Source organism: Odocoileus virginianus, chromosome 14, assembly GCF_023699985.2.
Source record: "Odocoileus virginianus isolate 20LAN1187 ecotype Illinois chromosome 14, Ovbor_1.2, whole genome shotgun sequence".
Lineage (NCBI taxonomy): Eukaryota > Metazoa > Chordata > Mammalia > Artiodactyla > Cervidae > Odocoileus > Odocoileus virginianus.
The window spans coordinates 14,833,753-14,854,176 of NC_069687.1; the positions used below are offsets into that span (position 1 = coordinate 14,833,753).

The 20,424-nt window shown below is 45.8% G+C and overlaps 1 protein-coding gene across 1 annotated transcript in view; it reads right to left on the minus strand.

Annotated features, from left to right (window-relative positions):
* MYO10 (myosin X) overlaps positions 1-19,214 on the minus strand; it is a 252,256-nt gene extending 233,042 nt beyond the window's left edge. Inside the window, exon 1 of the mRNA XM_020887818.2 lies at positions 18,722-19,214. Coding sequence (XP_020743477.2) covers positions 18,722-18,742 — 21 coding nt within the window. The 5' untranslated portion in view covers positions 18,743-19,214. The remainder of the gene's footprint in view (positions 1-18,721) is intronic.
* Between the last annotated feature and the right edge of the window lie 1,210 nt (positions 19,215-20,424).

Sequence of the window (20,424 nt, forward strand, 5' to 3'; positions counted from 1 at the left end):
CCTTTTCAAAATCTGTGACTTCTCAGGAATGAAAAACACTAGCAGCTCCCATATCGCCACCTTAATTGAATTACTGCTTTGAAAAGTTGGTTGCAATGTAAACCATTATCTTTTAAAAATCTCATATCTGTTGAAAGAAGGTTAAAGCCAAAAATGGTCTCTTAAAAGTTTTATCACTTGCTGTGAACCTAATGCTGCTCTGAAAGAATCAAGTTTTTACCACACACACACACACACACACACACACACACAATGTATCCTTAAACTTGAGTGACACAGCAGTTTAATCAATTTCTGCTAGGAAAGATGTGAACAGTCCAAATGCCCTAAGCCTTGACCAGTCTAGCTGAGGGTCACCTACATCTACAGGGTGGTTGTTGTTCAGTCGCTCAGTTGTGTCCGACTCTTTGTGACCCCATGGACTGCAGCACACCAGGCTTTCCTGTCCTTCACTATCTCCCGGAGCTTGCTCAAACTCATGTCCATGGAATCAATAATGCCATCCAAGCATCTCACCCTCTGTCGTCCCCTTCTCCTCCTGCCTTTCATCTACATCTACAGGGCAGACAGAGCAATCAGCACCGCAGATGACCAGCAAGATTCACAAACTGCCCGCAGACCCCAAAGCAAATACGCCTTCTTCCAACATCGCTCCATGGGAATCTGGAGTTTATCAGAAAGAGACAAAAGCCAAGAAAAAGGACTCCAGAAATTCAGTGTGACCTTTGCCTTCCAGAGAGATGCTCCCCAGAAACCTACAAATATTTCATTGAAACTGTTCTTTGAATCTTCTCTCCAAACTCAACTCCTACTGAGCCTGTCAGTCAGGACGGATGTTCAGTTGCTGCCATCACAAGAGTCACCAGAAGGACTGTCTCTTTGGTTTGTTTGATTACAGGAAAATTTTTTATCTCCTGTTGCAGTTGCTGACAAAGTAGGTTATTCTCCTGGGGCTTATATCTCGTGACTCTGGCCTGCTCTCTGGGGAGAAGCAATTTCCAAAGCTCTCCCCACAGATTCTACCTTCACCTCCTTTGACACAAACTACTGTCATCATCTCCAATGGATTCTAGTTTCATACAGCTGAATATCTTTGGGTTCAAACCCTGGTTCCCACCACTGCCCAGCTGTGTGAAGTTAGACAAATGACTTCACTTCTCTAGGACTCTATTTTCATATGTGAAACAGACATGAGAATGGTACCAACCATATAAAACTACAGGGCATATTAAATGAATTCATCCATGTCAAGAATTTAGCGGAACCATAGCCCATGCTGAGCAAGTGATCAATACACTTTTACAAGTTAAAAAACTGGATAGAAGAAAATGCAGATGGTATGGAAGATGAAAAGAGCACGATGGCTAAGCCACAAGGCCGATTCCATGTTTTCTTCAAATCACTACCAACATCCCACACTATATTCAGTCTAAGTCTACAGCATATTTCCTCCTTGGACAGATAAACCACTGACTTGAGTAGAGGACACTGCTGGAATGTACTTTTTTCTTTAAAAGGTAATTTTGTCCTAAGCTGGGACAAAAAGACAGGATATACCATTTTTTAAAGCATGTTTTCACGTAATTTTAAAGACATTTTTAATTTACTTTATGCTATTTATTTGAGGGGGGAACGCACCCTGCAGCATTAAAATTAACTTCCAAAATTCCACTTTCCTTGAGGGAACAGCTATTCAACTTCATCAAACATTTTATAATAATGCACAAGAACACCCTCAAGGGACCTTTTATTCTTCTGACATATCCTGTTTCCTTGTCTCACATGCACATGCCAACTCTAAAGATCTCCATTTAGAGATCGGGTGGAGGTTTAAAAGCCCTCAGAGATTTTAGGAGATTCAAAGGACACAATCTAAGTTATATTTCTGATCCCATCATCTGGTGATAAACCTTGGGTCAGGTAACCTTGTCCTCTGTGCCCCGGGTTAAAGGAATCCACCTGATATCTCATAAGATAATAGGTGAATAAAGATAAAGTTACACTCCCACTGCAAAGCCATCGAGTTCTCTAAAAGATTTTACCTATTCATTTCAGCGGTACATTTTTCTCAACACTGCCTGCAAGTCACAGAAGACCACAGCCCAAGGCAGCCAAACTGAACTGATTTTGCCCCCCATTTTCACTCTTAGAGCCAATGACTCGTGTTTTAATTTTTTGTTGTAAAACACTGGAAAAGAACTATGGTGAAAATAGATGACCGATTCACCCTTCACAACATATGCAGAGTCCCTGACTTGCTCGTTCTCCAGAATACTGTCTGGCAGACACCAGTTCTGCTAATGTCACAACCCAGAGCTCATTTTATCAGATGCTTTTTCTTCTTATACATACTTAGAAAAACAACAAGAGGTTCCATCTTTAAAATATTTACAGAAAAGGTGCACTGGCCTTTTCAAAGAGAACCTTAAGTGAACATGGTCTTAGAACCTAAAATACACTGAGCTAGCCCACCAGATCTACTCAAAGGCAAGAAAGAATGTTACAGCTGAAAAAGCTACATTACCAAGAGACACATCCAAGAATCTCAGTGGTTCTCAAGGTCTGAAAATTAATGCCAGAATTCTCTGTCTGCACCTGACTTCATATCCTTGAAGTTGAACTTGGCATCTACTTTTTCGAGAATTCCCAAAGGAGTGAAAATCTTATGCAAACACAGAATACCCAGGATTAACAGGGCAATATTCCGATGATCCCATCCTAACAAGGCAAGTCATATACAAAACAGTGGGAAAGCTGCTTCTGATTCTCATCTTCTTAGAAAACTGTAAGTTCAGAACCACTGCCAATACAAACTCTGCTTCTAGACACCAAACAATATATCTACTAGATGTGACAAAAACCCTAGGCAACGTGGCCTTGGCCAAGATACTTCTGTTCCCAAGAGCTCTGTCTGCCTCAGTTAGAAACCATGACACTCTGCTATGCTTAGTCACTCAGTTCTCTCCAACTCTTTGTGACCCCATGGACTGTAGCCCGCCAGACTCCTCTGTCCATGGGGATTCTCCAGGCAAGAATACTGGAGTGGGTTGCGATGCCCTTCTCCAGGAGATCTTCCCAACCCAAGAATCGAACCCAGGTCTCCCGAATTGCAGGCAGATTACCATCTGAACCACCACTTAGCATATATGTGTATATATGTTTTTATAAGGGATTTCCCTTATGGTCCAGTGGTTAAAGCCCTGTGCTTCACTACAGGGGACAAAGGCTTGATCCCTGGTAGGGGAACTAAGATCCCACAAGCTACCCGATTATTGAGAAGGAAATAGCAACCCACTCCAGTATTCTTGCCTAGAGCATCCCATGAACAGAGAAGCCTGGTGAGCTACAGTCCCTGGGGTCTGAGACGGGCATGACTGAAGCATCTGAGCATCCACGCACATGTTTTTATATGTATATATAAATTACATATATTGATACATTTACACACATATGTACACACATCTGTGTGATATTTTAATTTCATATATATAAAACAGTTTGAGGCTTTCCTGGTAGTTCAGTCACTCAGTCATGTCTGAGTCTTTGCAACCCCATGAACTGCAGCACGCCATGTCTCCCTGTCCATTACCAACTCCCAGAGTCCACCCAAACCCATGTCCATCAAGTCGGTGATGCCATCCAACCATCTCATCCTCTATCATCCCCTTCTCCTCTTGCCCTCAATCTTTCCCAGCATCAGGGTCTTTTCAAATGAGTCAGCTCTTCGCATCAGGTGGCCAAAGGATTGGAGTTTCAGCTTCAGCATCAGTCCTACCAATGAACACCCAGGACTGATCTCCTTTAGGATGGACTGGTTGGATCTCCTTGCAGTCCAAGGGACTCTCAAGAGTCTTCTCCAACACCACAGTTCAAAAGCATCAATTCTTTGGTGCTCAGCTTTCTTCACAGTCCAACTCTCACATCCATATATGACCACTGGGAAAACCATAGTCTTGACTAGACGGACCTTTGTTGGCAAAGTAATGTCTCTGCTTTTTAATCTGCTGCTAGGTTGGTCATAACTTTCCTTCCAAGGAGTAAGCGTCTTTTAATTTCATAGCTGCAAAGATCAGACGGTAAAGAATCCATGCCTGCAATGTGGGAGACCTGGGTTCGATCCCTCGGTCAGGAAGATCCCCTGGAGAAGGGAATGGCTACCCACTGCAGTATTCTTGCCTGGAGGATCCTATAAACAGAGGAGTCTGGCGGGCTACAGTCCATAGGGTCGCAAAAAGGACACTGAGCAATGAAGCATACACGCTAATCCAGTTTTTAAAAAAAGAATCTTGTCTATGTTTGAGAAGTAACAGCTTACCTACTTGTTGTTGAAACACTGGTCACACTCTATACACATCCTTGCCAAAAAACAAGAGAAGGTGGACATTATTCATATAAAACAGGGGTTACAAAGAGAAAAGTCATATGTGGAGAAACCCTTGGATAGACAACCCAGGAGGCGAGAAGCAGAGCACACGCTAGGATGCGGGGCTCACTCTGGACTCAAATTTTTGTCACAAAGGAAGCAGGTGGCAAGGGCAGGGATCCCAGGCAGGGACTGCAGAGCTGGGCGGAGGGCTGGCTTGGAAGCTTGCAGGAGGAGCCAAGGGAGTTCAGACTGTGTGCCCCCAGACTGGGGGAACTGTCACGAGGCCCCGCACCCAGGGGATTTTAAAAGGTATCGAGAGTTCCTTTTCAACAGATTTACCTAAGCTCAGTTGGGAAAGAATCCGCCTAAATGCAGGAGACCCTGGTTCAATTCCTAGGTTGGGAAGATCCGCTGGAGAAGAGAAAGGCTACCCCATTTCAGTATTCTTGTGGCTCAGCAGGTAAAGAATCCGCCTGCATTGCATGAGACCTGGCTTCAATCCCTGGGTTGGGAAGATCCCCTGGAGAAGGGAAAGGCTACCCACTCCAGTATTCTGGCCTGGAAAATTCAATGGACTGTACGGTCCATGGCGTCACAAAGAATCGGACACGACTGAGCGACTTTCACTTCACTTCTTCACCTCTCTTAAGACTTTTTCCCCCTGTGCCCAATAAACTTTTTTCAAAGCATGGGATCAGCAGCAGCAAGAAGGCGACAGTAAGAAGCCAGTGACCAGTAAGAAATAACTGGGCAATACTCCCGTCTCTGCTGGGCTCATCTTCACCTGGGATTCCTCCCAAACTGGCCAGACCTGGGACCAGAGTGAGGGTGCTTCCCTGCTCTATGCTCCGAGCCTCCCAGCCTGCAGGGCGACCAGACTTTAGGTGGAGGCTGGATCTCGTCTGTTCCATTTCTCTGGTCACACCTCCCAGCCAGATGAGTCCTCGCTGCTGCCAACACCACGCACCCAACAAGTCAGGGCACTTTCCCTGCCCTTGGACGTCTTGTGTGCTGTTTGCTGTGTGCTAAGTCACTGAGCACTGTAGCCCAACAGACTCCTCTGTCCATGGGATTCTCGAGACAAGAATACTGGAGTGGGTTGCCATGCCGTCCTCCAGGGGATCTTCCTGACCCAGGGATCAAACTCGCATGTCCTAGATCTTCTGCATTGGCAGGTGGGTACTTTACCACAAGCGCCACCTGGCTTACATCAAAAATACCCTCCCTTCCATGCCGTCCTGCCGAGATACTGATGGATGACCAGAATATCTTGTTACTCTCTTATTCAGCATCGCAAGTCAAGGTTCTAGAGAACTCCAACACTGCTCACCTGGCTGTTCCATGTGAGGGCTGTCACATGTGTGACCTTGAAAGTCTAGCTATCAAGTCACTGATTTCACGAAGCTTCTGTCTCAGGGAAAGCGATGACGAACAGGAATCTGCTGCTTGGTGAGCAAGGGTTCAAACGCGCTAGGTCTGAGCGAATCTACCTCAAAGCGCTTGAGACGGAGCCACCAATCAAAACATTTTTTGACAGCAGCAGTGAAATAGACTGCAAGGGGTAAACTAGGAGGGCCATGAGACTCTGAGCTCCCAGCAGCCATGGGACAGAGTAACTTACTACGCAAACAACTGCTGGCCTCAGAATGATAAGGGATGTTGGCACAGGTATTAAAAGGGTAAGAGTCCACTGGAGCATTGCTCCGCAATAAAATGGAACTCGTGATGCACACCACATGGATGGGTCTCAAGACGAGTGGAAAATGCCAATCCCAGAGAATTTACACACTGATTGATTTATGTAACAGTCTCGAATGAGAAAGGTATAGAGAAGAACAGATTAGTGGTTACGAGGGACTGGGGGAAGGTGGGGACTATCTCTCATGGGGTAGAATGGAGCAAGGGAAAGATCTGCATTATGGTTGTGCTGTGGTTTCACGAATCTATAGATGTGGTAACATAACCTAGAATTATACATGCGCACATACAGATGAATGGATGGAAAAAATCTGAATGAGATCTGCAAACTGTACCCTGATGTTGGGAAAGACTGAGGGCAGAAGGAGAAGGGACGACAGAGGATGAGATGGTTGGATGGCATCATCGACTCAATGGACATGAGTTTAAGCAAACTCCGGGAGATGGTGAAGAACAGGGAGGCCTAGTGTGCTGCAGTCCATGAGGTTGCAAAGAGTCAGACACAACTGAGTGACCAAACAACAGCAAACCGTACCAATGACAATTTCCTGCTTTTGATTCCGCACTACTGTTACCTATTGTTATATAAGACATCACTCCCAAGAAAGCTGGGTGACAGGTACACAGGGCCTCTCTGGGCTATTCTGGCAACATCTGAGTCTATATTGCAAAAAAACAAAACAAAGCATGCCAGAGTGAGACTATATGAAACAGACAGGGAGAAAGCAACAGATATAATTTACCTCAACATGTTCTCAAAACTTTAAAAAAATATGGCCTCCTTTTATCCTAGTAGAGAACAGCAGTTAGTTTGATAACACAGTATAATAAACATTTCTCTAGTGATCTAAGCAGAGGACTTTGGGAACACGAGGTAAAATGATAGGAGGGAGACCAACAAAAGCCTTAGGGCAGAGAGCACAGTTGGAAGTGAATATCCCCACCAGATGGAAAAACACAGTTTAGACAATGTGCACGTACACTGCGTGTCCAACTCTTTGTGACTCCGTGGACTGTAAGCCCACCAGAGGCTCATCTATCCATGGACTTCTCCAGGCAAGAAAACTGGAGTGAGTTGCCATTTCCTACTCCAAGTTTAGATGATAAACCAATTCTAAGTGTCCACATCACACGGGGAGAGTTAGGATCCTAAATAGAATAAAACTGCAATACTGATAAACGTGTGCTTCCCCATCATCCAAACAGACAAAAAAAAAAAAAGCAATCAGGAATGGATATAAACAAAGAAGGGTGAAAAAAATTCTGGGAAGATCCAAATTTAAACTGTGGCCATACAGATGGTAAAGCATCTGCCTACAATGCGGGAGATCAGAGTTCAATCCCTGGGTCGGGAAGATCTCCTGGAGAAGGAAATGGCAACCCACTCCAGCATCCTTGCCTGGAAAATCCCATGGATGGAGGATCCCGGCAGGCTACAGTTCATGGGGTCGCAAAGAGTCAGACACGACTGAGCAACTTCACTTCACTTCATAAGATCATGGCCATGGTACAAGGGTTCTCCACTAGAGCGATTCTGCACCCCTTTCCTGCCCAGGAAAGAAAGGGAAAGTGTGAGTCACTCAGTCACGTCAGACTCTTTGCAACCCCAGGGACTGTAGTCTGCCAGGCTCCTCTGTCCATGGAATTCTCCAGGCAAGGATACCAGAGTCCAGAGCCAGTCCCTTTCTCCAGGGAATTTTCCCGACTCAGGGATCGAACCTGAGTCTCCTGCATTGCAGGCGGATTCTTTACCATCTGAGCCAGCAGGAAAGGATCAGAGGCCAGGGATGCAGCTCATCACCCTCCAAAGCACAGGACAGCCCCACGCTACTACAGCTAACCCAGCTGAAATGTCAAGGGTGCTGAGGTTGAGAAGGCCTACAAAGAGGGTGCACTTGCCCACCTCTGAAAATCTGAGGCTGAAAACTACAGGAGGGCTGTACAAACCCTAAAAGAACAAACCGTGGGCGGAGACAGAAGCAGAACTGCACGAAACGACAATGGTATACACTGTAAAAGGTGGAGAGTCATGTTCACAAACATGCAACACTTCAATTTCGTAGTCCATGGAAAGATTTCCTGGGGGTAATTAATAAAAATAATAAGGCTTAGGACCTCCTTGGTGGTACGGTGATTAGGAATTTGCCTGCCAAGGCAGGGGACCTGGGTTCAGTCCCTGCTCTGGGAAGATTCCACATGCCTCAGGGCAGCTAAGACTGTGAGCCACAACTACTGAATCCCGCAAGCTCTAGAGCCTGCAGCTAGAGATAGCCCATGCACAGAAACAAAGACCCAGCGCAGCCAAAGATAATTTAAGTTTAAGAAATAATAATAAGCCTTAAAGTCACACACACACACACAGTGTGTGTTGCGTGTTACCTAAATCCCTACAGTTGGAACCACCCCCACATAACTGTTACAGCCCAGGGTTAATTCATAAGGATACTTACAATGCAAAGGAATGAGAACTCAAAGAAAAATTCATATAAAAATTCCCCAAACAAATAACCAATGGCTCCCCAGGCAGCATGAAGCCAGGACCCTGTGCGTGCTTTGGTCTTAAATGAACATCAGAAACCACACTGGGATTTTCTGGGGTTGGATGTGGATAAACATCCCACTAGTAATTAACTGAGAGAACGCCTCCCTCCTCCACCCTGGTTCAGAGAAGAACCCAACCCACCAGCAGACACAGAAATCAAGTATCATGTGTTTCCCCTGTGAAACAAGGCATGTCATCAAGACTCATTATAATAAGACCCTGCTATCACAGATACGTCATGACAGGCTGGTTCAGCTGTGCCTGCTCCAAGATGCACAGGCACCTCTCAGAAAGCTTTTCTGCCAAACAGTCTAAGTAAACATGTGCAAACTCTATGAGCCAACATCTCCACTCCCGGAAAATCTAACCTCAAGAAATAATCAGGCAAGCGTGCAATGAGCTGGGTGTAAGAATGTATGTGTGCTATTTTCTAAAATGGACATGTACATAGGGATGCGTGCCCAGGAAGACGGGCAGGACCACTGAGATCAGACACCCAGGACACCTGCCTTGGACTGTAGGCTTTAGAGTGGAGCCCTGTACATCACAAAAACGGGAAAAAGAAAAAAAAGAGGTTAACGAACAGAAGTTCCTCAAATAAAGAGTGAAACCAATCTTTGGTGGAAAATTATTAATTCTGAACTTGCAGTAACAGCAATTATTTGATATAAACTCTTGCTTACTATAAATAATAGTAGCAAAAGCTTTCAAAACCCCAATGAACCTAATTTGGCCAGTGAATTTTAAAAATTGTGGTTTTTTTTCTTAAAGAAAAATTTCTTCAAATAGAAACTATCAATATATGTGAAACATGCAACAAAATTGGTATTTTCAGGAAATGTAAGGAAATAAAAACATTTACATGACTAGGAAGAAAGATTAACACATGCATAATCCCTTAATACATCTTATATGTAAACTATTTTCTGGCCAAGATATGTTAAGATTTAGTCTCATCTAAAAACAGATTTTTAATGAATTACTTCTGCTTTCAGTTTCCTTTATCATAGACACAAGATTGCAAAGTTTGAGGAATATTTCCAGAAATAGTGGCAATTCACAATATTATTTACATGACTCATAGAATAAAACTATAATACTGTGTACTTCTTGCACTATCAATAACCTATATCAGGTAATCTCATTCCTTCTTTTTAACCTAAATATTGCTATAGGAATTCTGTTGACAGTACCAACAACTACTGTCTGCCTTAGCAAACCCAGCCTTCCCCAAACTGAAATGAACTAAAGAACCACAAAGACTCAACAAAGGTCTTCTACTTTAGTGTTACTGTCAGTAAAACAAGTTATTGTGAAAATCTTGACTGCAACCATATAATCAATGATTCTACTGAAACATGGGCAAGAAAAGCAGGTCTGTGGAAAATTTACTATGAGGCATATGTCTATTATTCATGCAAACATCATTTGTCCATCAACAGAACACCCACACACATGCCAACTATAATTATCTTTGTTCATCTTTGATGATCTGTCTTTCGGCAAGAAAACCCATAGCTTTTTTTTTTTTTTTTCGTATTTTTTTATTACATCCCAATGAAGGTATTATCTGTCAAGGCAGGAGATTAGAAGACACTTATTTACCAATTTGGAAGCTTGATTTACAACATATCTTTAGAGATGTTATACAGGGTGTGCATTCGTACTCTTATCCCTGGCCCTGAAAACGATGGGAGCTGCCTGCATACACGCGATTCTTAAGATCTAAAGCTTCTCTCAAGTAACTCTTAAGTGAAAAACATTGCATATGTGCTTTCACAGAAACAGACACAGAAGCAAACAGAACACTAACAGTGAGACCAAGGAAGTTTTTATCCTTTGCTCATGGCATTTTCTACATTTTCTAAACATGGTACAAACTCTTTGCAGGATAAAGGGGGGAAAAAAATGAATCTAAGAATGACATGGAAAAGTAATATACTGTATCTATGTTTATCAAGGCTTTTTTTCCTTAAGCAAGAATATTCCTAAATACTGATATATTTCTAGTAACCCAATTTAAGTAAATGAAGCTGATAAACCCAAAAATCAACAGTAGCCACACACATAAGCACGCAACCTACTAGAAAAGCTTCTTTTAAAATAGACCTTTTTTTAATTCTTGAAATTTTCTTTTTTAATACTTTTGTGAAATTCCTTTCTTATTTACTTTCAGATAGTTCAATGCTAGCATAAAGAATTTGTTAGTTTTTGTATATTGATCCTGTATCTTGCAACCTTGCAAAACTCACTTATTAGTTCTAACATAATTGAATATATACATACATACATACAATCTTAGGATTATCTATATGAAAAGAAAGTGAAAGTCGCTCAGTCGTGTCTGACTCTTTGCAACCCCATGGACTGTAGCCTGTCAGGTCCCTCTGTCCCATTCTCCAGGCCAGAATACTGGAGTGGGTAGCTGTTCCCTTCTCCAGGGGATCTTCCCAACCCAGGGACTGAACCCAGGTCTCCTGCACGGCAGGCGGATTCTCTACCAACTGAGCCACCAGGGAAGCCCCCTAGGATTATCTATATATTAAAGTATAAAAGCTTTTAATTTCTTTTCCTTGCCTTATCACACTGGCTGCTTTTAACAAAGCAGACAGGATGAGTACAGATGCTACAAAGAGGTTTCTCTCTCTCTCTCCACAACACACGTCACTGTCAATGGATACTGCTTACAGGGTATTAACTGACCCCCAAAAATGACACAGAAGAACTACGGGATTCTTTTGGAACCCAGTATTAGGTAAGAGGCCAAGTGAAAAAGCTACTGTCCACACCACCATTCAAACCTCATCTTACCTTGCCCTTTAATCACTGACAGGTAGTCAAGATAAATATTCCATCTCCAAAGCACAAAAATTCAACTTTACCTACCTTTTCTAATACAAATCTTTTAAAAAAAATAATTATCATAATGCCTGTATTACATAATGCCTGTATACAGAAGCAATTTTCATCCCGGAAGAATGGATCCTAAATCTGGGGGGAAGGTAAAACTATGCAATAAATGCCCAACTGCCATCTGGTCGTCTCCTGCTCTGGCCACGTTTCAACAGATGCGTCATGGCTTTGCCACAAGGACTCTGACACTTTTTCCTATAACTGGCAAAGTCAGATGATGTGATGTCATGCAACATGAGAGGGTAGGTTTAAATTGGGAGTTTTGTACATTAAGCCTGGCAGACACATTTTCCGAAGAGCTCTTAGCAAAGCAGAAAAATGTTTTATTCAAGGATGCTCTTTGGAAAACGTTCCACTCCACTGTCAATGATCAGTCCCCTCACAAGCATTCATAAGCTAACAAGTAAAACAACAGACACAGAGGCAGTCTGGAAAGTAGCCAGAATCTTTAATCAAAAGAAGATTCCATCAGAAAACCTCCAAGAAGAACTGATAACTTGAGAGTTAGAACTGAGGAGACAAATGAGTTCTACCCTTTCTTTTAATTAAAAAAAGAAAAAAAAAGAAAAGAAACTTTTCAAAACTCTAGTTTTCTAAGGGCCTTATCATCTAAATCTCCCTACCATCCTCATGAGCTTGGGGCCTGCAGCTTTAGAAGCTACATTTTATGAGGATACATGTCCTTCCTGAGTAAAAAAGCACACCAAATAAAAATTAGGGGCATGCTCAAAAGCCGATGAACATTTTCCTGCTGGGTTTGCAGAGTTTCTGGGGTGTGTGGGTCACTTGTTTTCCCAAGCCTCCAAGCAGTTTTCAACTCAAAACTTATTTACTAACTGCCTAAGGTTGAAGGTATGTCAACAAAGAAACAGTGATGCAAGCATAATACAAATGACACCAACGGGAAAGGAAAGCATGGCAGTGAAGAGCCCAGAGGCCCTGGAGACAGCCTGTCTGGGTTCAAAGCCTGGACATTGCTGTGTGACCTTGGGCTAATTACTCAACCTCTCTGTGCCTCATTTTCCTCATTGATGGAGCCCTACTCATAAGGTTATTACTTACTTACTGGACGAATTACTGAATGTAAAGTGCTCAGAAACATGCCTGGCACAGAGCACTCAAACTGCAGAAGTACTTTTCACTGTCTTCAAAGAATTATAAAACGCTTCATAATCAAAAGGAAAAGTTAGAACCATCTCCCCTCCCGACATTAAAAAAAAACAATCTGTACTTAAGAGGAAAATAACAGCTACACAGGATAGCATCCCACGGTAGAGGACTTCTGAGTGCAAACAAGGTGATAAAACTTATAAATCAAATATTTAACTTTTCAAGACTATGCATTTGAGAAAGAAGAAAAAAATCAAAGCCTCTAGCTAAAAGAGGGTAAATTCCTAACAGTTCAGTTCACTTGCTCAGTTGTGTCCGACTCTTTGCGACCCCATGATCTGCAGCACGCCAGGCTTCCCTGTCCATCACCAACTCCCAGAATTCACCCAAACTCATGTCCATTGAGTCGGTGATGCCATCCAACCATCTTATCCTCTGGTGTCCCCTTCTCCTCCTGCCCTCAATCTTTCCCAGCATCAGGATCTTTTCCAATGAGTCAGTTCTTCGCATCAGGTAGCCAAAGGATTGGAGTTTCAACATCAATCCTTCCAATGAACACCCAGGTCCTAACACAACCAGGACAGAAACAAATAGAGCCAAGTCCACAGAAAAGAGAGGAGTGACCATGAACTAGACCTGTGGGGATGGTTCCAAAAAAGGAGCTAGACAGCAGGACATCAGATCGGCAGAGAGGACAGGACAGACAAAGGTACGGTGTAGGCCGGGTAATAGATCCTGTGGAATCCAATTCACGGAGGGGAAAAGAATAAAGAGTTGCCAAATCAGGAAACCATACTAAGAATGTGAACTTGACTTTATAAGCAATGTAGACATGTCTCTGACAGGATTCTGGAACATCAGCCAGACATGTATTGGTCAAAAGGGAGAAAATAAATGCAGTCCAGTACCAGAAGTGATACTGGAGACAGCCCCAAAGCCAAGATTTCCCTGCCCCATTGAGGACTGGAGTTTTAGTCACCATCAGACGCCACTTGTTCTTAATTTCCAAGTTACTCTAACCTTGTATTATAACTCACCTACCAAGTGCCAAGTGCCTTGTAAATCTTATCTTGAATTCTCTTAATAGCCATGCAAGGTCAACACTATTATGCTCACTTATAGACAACAGAACTTGGGCACACTCTAGGAGAGAGTGAGGGACAGGGAGGCCTGGCATGTTGCAGTCCATGGAGTCAAAAAGAGTCGGGACACGATTTAGCGACTAAACAACAACACAGACAGAGAAATGAAGCCCTGGAAGGTCAGATAACCTGACTGAGAGCCTGTAAGTGCGGAGGGGGTGTGCAGCCAAGCTCCCAAAGCCCACATCTTTTCTCCTCTTAGTGATGAGGTGCTTTCATCCAACCGAGGGGCATGGCAGGCCCCAGGAGTGAGGCCCAGCTTCCCGCAGACCTTCCAGATGGCTCCTGCTTGAGTGCACGTGTGTGTCAGTTTCATCTCCAACTCTCTGCGACCCCATGGACTGCAGCCCACCAGGCTCCTCCGTCCATGGGATTCTCCAGGCAAGAATACTGGAGTGGGTTGCCATTTCCTTCTCCAGGGGATCTTCCCAACCCAGAGATAGAACCTGGTCTCCTGCACTGCAGGCAGATTCTTTACCATCTGAGCCCCCAGGTAAGCCAGAACGCTCCCTGCAAATCGATGACCTGAGAGCGTCACCCAGCAGTCACCCTGAATGCAAAATTTTGAAACCCATTTATAAGAAGGTATCCTACGTCCCCCTGCCCAATCTCCACAGAAGAGCATGTTCAAGGTGCCTGTCCTTAAAGGTAACCCCACTTAAAAGGCTGCTGGAAAAGCAAATACACCGCCCTCTCTCTGTCCGGCTCTGGTTAAACAGTGCCCGCCCCGCCTACGCTGCTCTGGGCCTGACTTGGGGAGAGGTGAGCACCCAACGGACCAGGGCTCCCTGCTCACCACTGCTCCTGCAGCTTTGCTGTTCCCAGCATGGCGGGGCACTGTGACTTCCGTGGTGGTCCAGTGGCTAAGACTCCTCACTCCCAATGCAAGAGACCTGGGTTCAATCCCTGATCAGGGAACTAGACCCCGAATGCTGCAACTAAAGATTCTGCATGCCCCGACTGAGATCCCATATGCCTCAACTGAGATCTGGTGCAGCCAAATTTTTTTTTTTTTTTTTCACTTTTAAAAAATTAAAAGAAAGGGCAGGGCACTGTGACTTCACTGCGAGACAAGAAGACACCAGGGAATGCTCTGATTTCATTTTACAGTCATCAAAGGGGTCACCTGCAGCAGGCAGTGGGACAAGAAGCCCTGAGTGCTTGCCTTTGCCCTTGAGGGATGAAGCTGGGGGGGGGGGGGGGGAAGCTGCCAAAAACAAGAGTTTTCAGTTTTGTTTTGCTTTTGTACCAAGACAAAAAAAAAAAAAAAAAAAAAAAAAACCAATAAGATGCAGGAAAAAAAAAAAAAAGGCGGGGGAGAAATAAGCTCAAGAACTCATTCCAATTTAAAATAACTATTTGAGTTCCAGGAAACAACCAAACCTAAGACTCCCCTCCAAGTTAAGTGGAAATAAGGAAGATACTTCCACTTAACACCTTGAGAGGTGGGTTTGTTCCAGCCCAGGCTGAACCAGACTGAGAAACAGGTACAGCTGGGATGTTTTCCACTGACAATGTAGTCCTTAAAACATCAATGCCTGCTTTATGTGTTTATGAGTATCTTACTTGTGTATGTTTTACATATTCTGAAAATCAAAGTGTTCACGTGTCCCATTAATAACCCTGAGAAGATCTTTCACTCGATCAGTCATTATGCCACACCTGTTCCTACAACAGAAGACAGAGAAGTCCAGCTCGTTTAAGGTCCAGCCGGCACTGACTGGCCTTTCCAGTACTGTAGGCACTCTACCCAGCCCTGGAGGAAAACAGCAGCCACTTCAAAACATCAACACATCTGCATGGTAGTCGTGCCACTTTTCCGAGTTGAGCCTTTTCGCTTTTAAAAGTGCATCTGGTTTCAGACATATGTAACCTGAGGTTCTTCCTAAGGTCAACTTTTGAACAGCTTACCTCTAAACGTTGAAAAGGCAAATTTCCCAGGAGTGTGCACACAGTTCGCTCGAGAGAAGTCAGAAAGATCTAAGACCCAGCATGAAGAAACGGAAACACAGTTGGAGAGCCTGGAGCCCTCAGTTTCTCCAACCCGTGGGTACACTGTGAAGTCAGGAGCCATCAGCTGCTGGGCACAAACCTCAGGGGCTTCCCGCTGAGCGGCAGCCCAATGCTACTTAGAGCAGACAAGAAGGCTGTGTCTGCAACACACAAGGAATTAATTCCACAAGGAACTGATCCAGGGGTCTAGCTCAGTGATTCTCAAGTGAGAGTGATTTTGCCCCCCGTAGCTCATCTGGCATCATCTGAAGACACTTCAGTTGTCATGACTTGTGGATGCTACTGATATCTAGTGAGTCGAGACCAGGGAGGCTGCTCAACACCCCACGATACAACAGGACAGATTCCCCCCATCAAAGAACTGACTGACCCAGAATGTCAATGGTACCCAGCTTGGGAAGCTCTCACTCTAAATGGCAGCTGCTAGTCACAAGGAGCTCTCGTTTCCTTGCTATTTGGCCCTTCACACAGAAAGCTAATATATGCGACATAATTTTTTTTTTCCAATTGTTAACATTAGCTTCAAACTGCTGTCTGACAAGCAACAAGTCATTATGCCTAAAGCACAAAGGGAAAAGGTACCAAAGAACAGGACATCACTTGGCAATACAAGAGGCCCTTCAAATCCGCTGTCCTTGGAAATATATCACTTCCACACTCACTGTTCCTGCTCTAACAGGACATTACAAGATGTTCTTTGCTGGACAATTTCACAAAAGGGTGCTCTAAGATACTTAAGAGAGACAGGGTCTACGGTAGAGAAGTATGTCCCCAAAGAATACAACACTGCAGAGCGTCTGGCCCCGCTGACTTCCCATCCAAAGTAACTGGTTAGGGGAGGAACTCTGATTAGAAATGAATATTGACTAGAAATCAATTAATCAGAAATTTCTGATTAGAAATTAACATTGCAATGCAAATACATCACAAGAGTAAAAGTATAACTTTAAGCCCATAACAATTTCCGCTAGCTACTAAAATCACCAGCAACAGAGGATAAAGGCTGTGGGTTCTGTAACCACCTCTTCAACCTTGGGCAAGGGTCAACGTCTCTGGGTTAAGACTTTTCACCTAGGATAGGCAGGGAATGGAGAAGTTGATCACTGCAGACCAAATTCAATATTATGTTAATCGTGGATATAAAATCCAACAACCAGGTCTTCTTACACTAGACAAAAGTGTATTGTAAGGAGTTATTTCCAAGTCCAAGGGTAGGATCGAGGGCAGGAGGCTGCAGCTGTTCCACGTTATCCTGCAGTTCTCCCCACGTGCACTAGGGGGCAGAGTTCTTCCAAAGGGGAGGTCACTAGCCTCCTCCGCGGTACACAGACAAGCTTCATGGGGACCCGGACCCCAAAAAGTCGAACACAAATTCTGTGTCTAAACAAATTTCCTAAGAGATTCACAACACAAAAGCAAAATAAGGGCCTCCTTTCTGCCACCAAAAAAAAAAAAAAAATTAAGAGTTAGTGTCCCGCAGGCAGAGCCTCAGGTTTTCCTACAGATGAAAGCAGTTAAACAGCCCGCTGGTCTTTCATCACTGGTTAACCTGCAACTCCTGCAGAACGTTCTGGAGCCTTATTACAGGCATGAAAACAAAGGTCTATGGATTAGGAAACGCTAGCCTCACAATTATAGTGTTCATTTTTTTTAAGTAGAAATATGCATTAATGAATGATTAATTACTTTCCAATTCACTTTTCATCATGAATGTAGGCATCACGCGTGAGAAGCCACTTTTGGGGGGGAAAATGGCTATTACTATTACACAAGAATATACCACTTTGGCCATTATAGACTATTTATATTATGGTAAGTGGACACCTGGAAAGTACAATGCCTTGAAATAGTAAGTCCAATTAACTCTGATAAAGCCAGATAGCCAACACAGAGGCAAATCCTCACCAATCTAAATTGCTGGAAGGTCCCAAAACTGTCCTGGGTTTACAAAACATCCCCTGGCTTTCAATGAAAGTCACATCAGACTCCTTAAGCTAACTAAGTTTACTTTGAGCCACTTCAAACCTCAAACTTAAATAGAATTTGTTAAATAAACACAACCAAGAAAGGATAGGGAGCCAAGAAACCACAGTAACGCTCGATCCCAGGGAAAAAAGAAAAAAAAAAAAGGTTCTCAAGTCAAGGGTTTCAAGTAACCGTGGTGTCCCGCCCTCAATGACCCTAAAAGGAACATCAGTTCCATCTCTCAAAATAACCGAAGTGCGCCCTAAACGATTTTCTTTACATTCGAATTCAAAATCTGCCAAGGACAGTCAGCACAAACATGTGATCTTTTGATCTCACGCTCTGGAATGATCGCAAAGCCTGAAGGAGCACTTCTTGGGGAGCACTCCAACCTACACTCCAAAGGTCCGACGGCCGGAGAGCTCAAGTCAACGACTGAACGCTCGCCGCCCCCTTCTCACACTTCATTAAGCGTCTCCTCTGGAAGCGTTTGCGCCCCTCTCACAGGAAGCCGGCACATTTTGCAAAGGAAATACCAGACCAGACCTTTCTTGGAGAAAAGGCACGTCCCCGACGAGCCTTTTCATGGGGTTTCCCGCACCCCGGCAGCGGGGCGGGCAGCCCTCCCGTCAGGGCCCCTCGTCCGCCCGCTCACCTCGCCCGGGGCGCCGCGGGACAGCCGGTGAGCCAGCCGCCCCTGCGCCAGGACGCTCACCTTCGCGGCATCCCGGAGCCAAACGAGAGCGCGGGACAAAATAAAAACCCAACCCGGCTTACTCAGCCAGGAGACTCATCCCCGCCCCCCCGGGCTTGATTTCTGGCGACTCCTCGAAAGTTTCGCCCTCTCGGGCTTAGCGCGCGCGGTAGCGGGTGTGCGCGCAGCGCCGGGGGCGCATCTCTTCCCTCCCCGGAGGCCAGGTTCCCGGCAGGAAGGGAGCCCGCGCCCGCCCTCCCGGCCGCGAGCTCACTCACCTCGGGGAAGAAGTTGTCCATTGTTCCCCGTGCGCTCCCCAACTTGCCCGAGTCCGGCTCCCAGCTCTCGCGGAAGTCAATGCAGCCGAAGGTCCGGGGGAACCATGCGTGTCAAGGCGCGACTCCCAGAAACTCGAGCCCGCGGGGCTCCCCCGCTGCCATCTCCGTCTCCCCCTTCTCGGCTTTCGCACCTTTTGTTTGCCCAAACCCCAGACTCTTAACGCATCCGTCCCAACTGCAGCCTTTGTCTCCTCGGGCTCCAAGTTCCTCACTCCTGGGCGCAGCGCTCGCGAGCGGAGAACAGCTGGTGGCACATTCTTCCCAGGGGCTGGGGGAGGGCGGCGGGGGCCGGCTGGGGAGCGCGCCCCACTCCCTCTGCACTCCGGCCCGAGGCGCTCAGGGCGGGCAGGAGAACAGCGGCCACAGAGCGAGCCCTGGAGGTGGTTCTCCCAGCTCGAGCGCCGCGGCGGTGAGGATTCGGCGCCCGGAGCTCACCGGCTCACAGTCACACCGAGACTCGCGGACAGGGGCACACGGCCCGCCCCGCCCTCTCGTCCGGGCCCGCCCACTCGCTCGTATCGCCCCGCCCAGTACCGAGCCCCGCCCACCCAGCCGGCCCACCCGCGGCTCGTTGGCCACGCCCTGCCCCTCCGGGAGCCCCGCCCTCAGCACGCCCTTACCCGCGCTTCCGCCAGGTTAGGCCTCGCCCGGCCGGCGCGCCCCGCCCCCAACTTCGCCCAGGCCCCGCCCACTCCGCGCCTCGGACCGCCGCGGGCTCCGGGGCTCGGAGGCGGGCGGGGCCAGAGGGGATTGCCTCTCCGCCTCCTCCTTACCCCACCGCGGGGAGGGCGGGGGAAGTTGACTCCCCTCTGGTGATAGAGACCTAATAGTCAACGCGGAGGAGGAGGAGGAGGGGCTGGGGGGTTTGTGTGTGTGTGTGTGTGCCTTTGATCTTCAGCAGACCCTGGAACCGGCTAAACGCGGATCTCATTAATGCAGCTCGGCAGATGAGCGACCCCGGGGACGGAAGCGCGATCCGGGGAGCTGCCCCGGCTGTTGGGCCAGATCAAAGCAGAGAACGGAGGCTGATCAGAATTTCTGGAAGCCTCCTACCCGTGTGGAGTTTCTCTCCTGCACTCAGGTTACAAGAAGTTTTCGTCGCGGCGGGAAAATTCAGTTTTGTAAACTGAAAGAGGACATGGCCAATTACACCTTTAAAAAAAAATGTAACCCTTTTCCCGGACCCAAAGGAAGCAGATAGCCAAATGGAAGCGGGTGAAGGCTCAAACCCTCCCACCACCATACCGAGTCCTGGGTTCTCTGGGGCAACTCCTTAAACTTTAACGTGCACAGGAGTCACCTGCGCATCATGATTAAAATACAGATTGGAACTGATGAGGGTAAGCGCTGATAATCTTGCATTTCCAGCAAGTTTCAGCTGCCTTGTGCTGTTCTGCAAACTGGAGCCTGTCTGTAACAGAGAAAATGAGAGCAAAGGTTTAAAAACTTTTGTAGCAATATAGCAAACACCACGACATAGAAGCACGTGATTGGTGGATTGTTTGAACTGAGAATAAACAAGTTTGGGTGTTGTCAGACTCCTGGTGAGTCATAGCTGGCACAGCAGGGGTTTCGTATTGGTACCTGGCAGATTGGGAACAAAAACGACTGGTTCCTAACCACAGGTGGTTTGAGAAACTCTC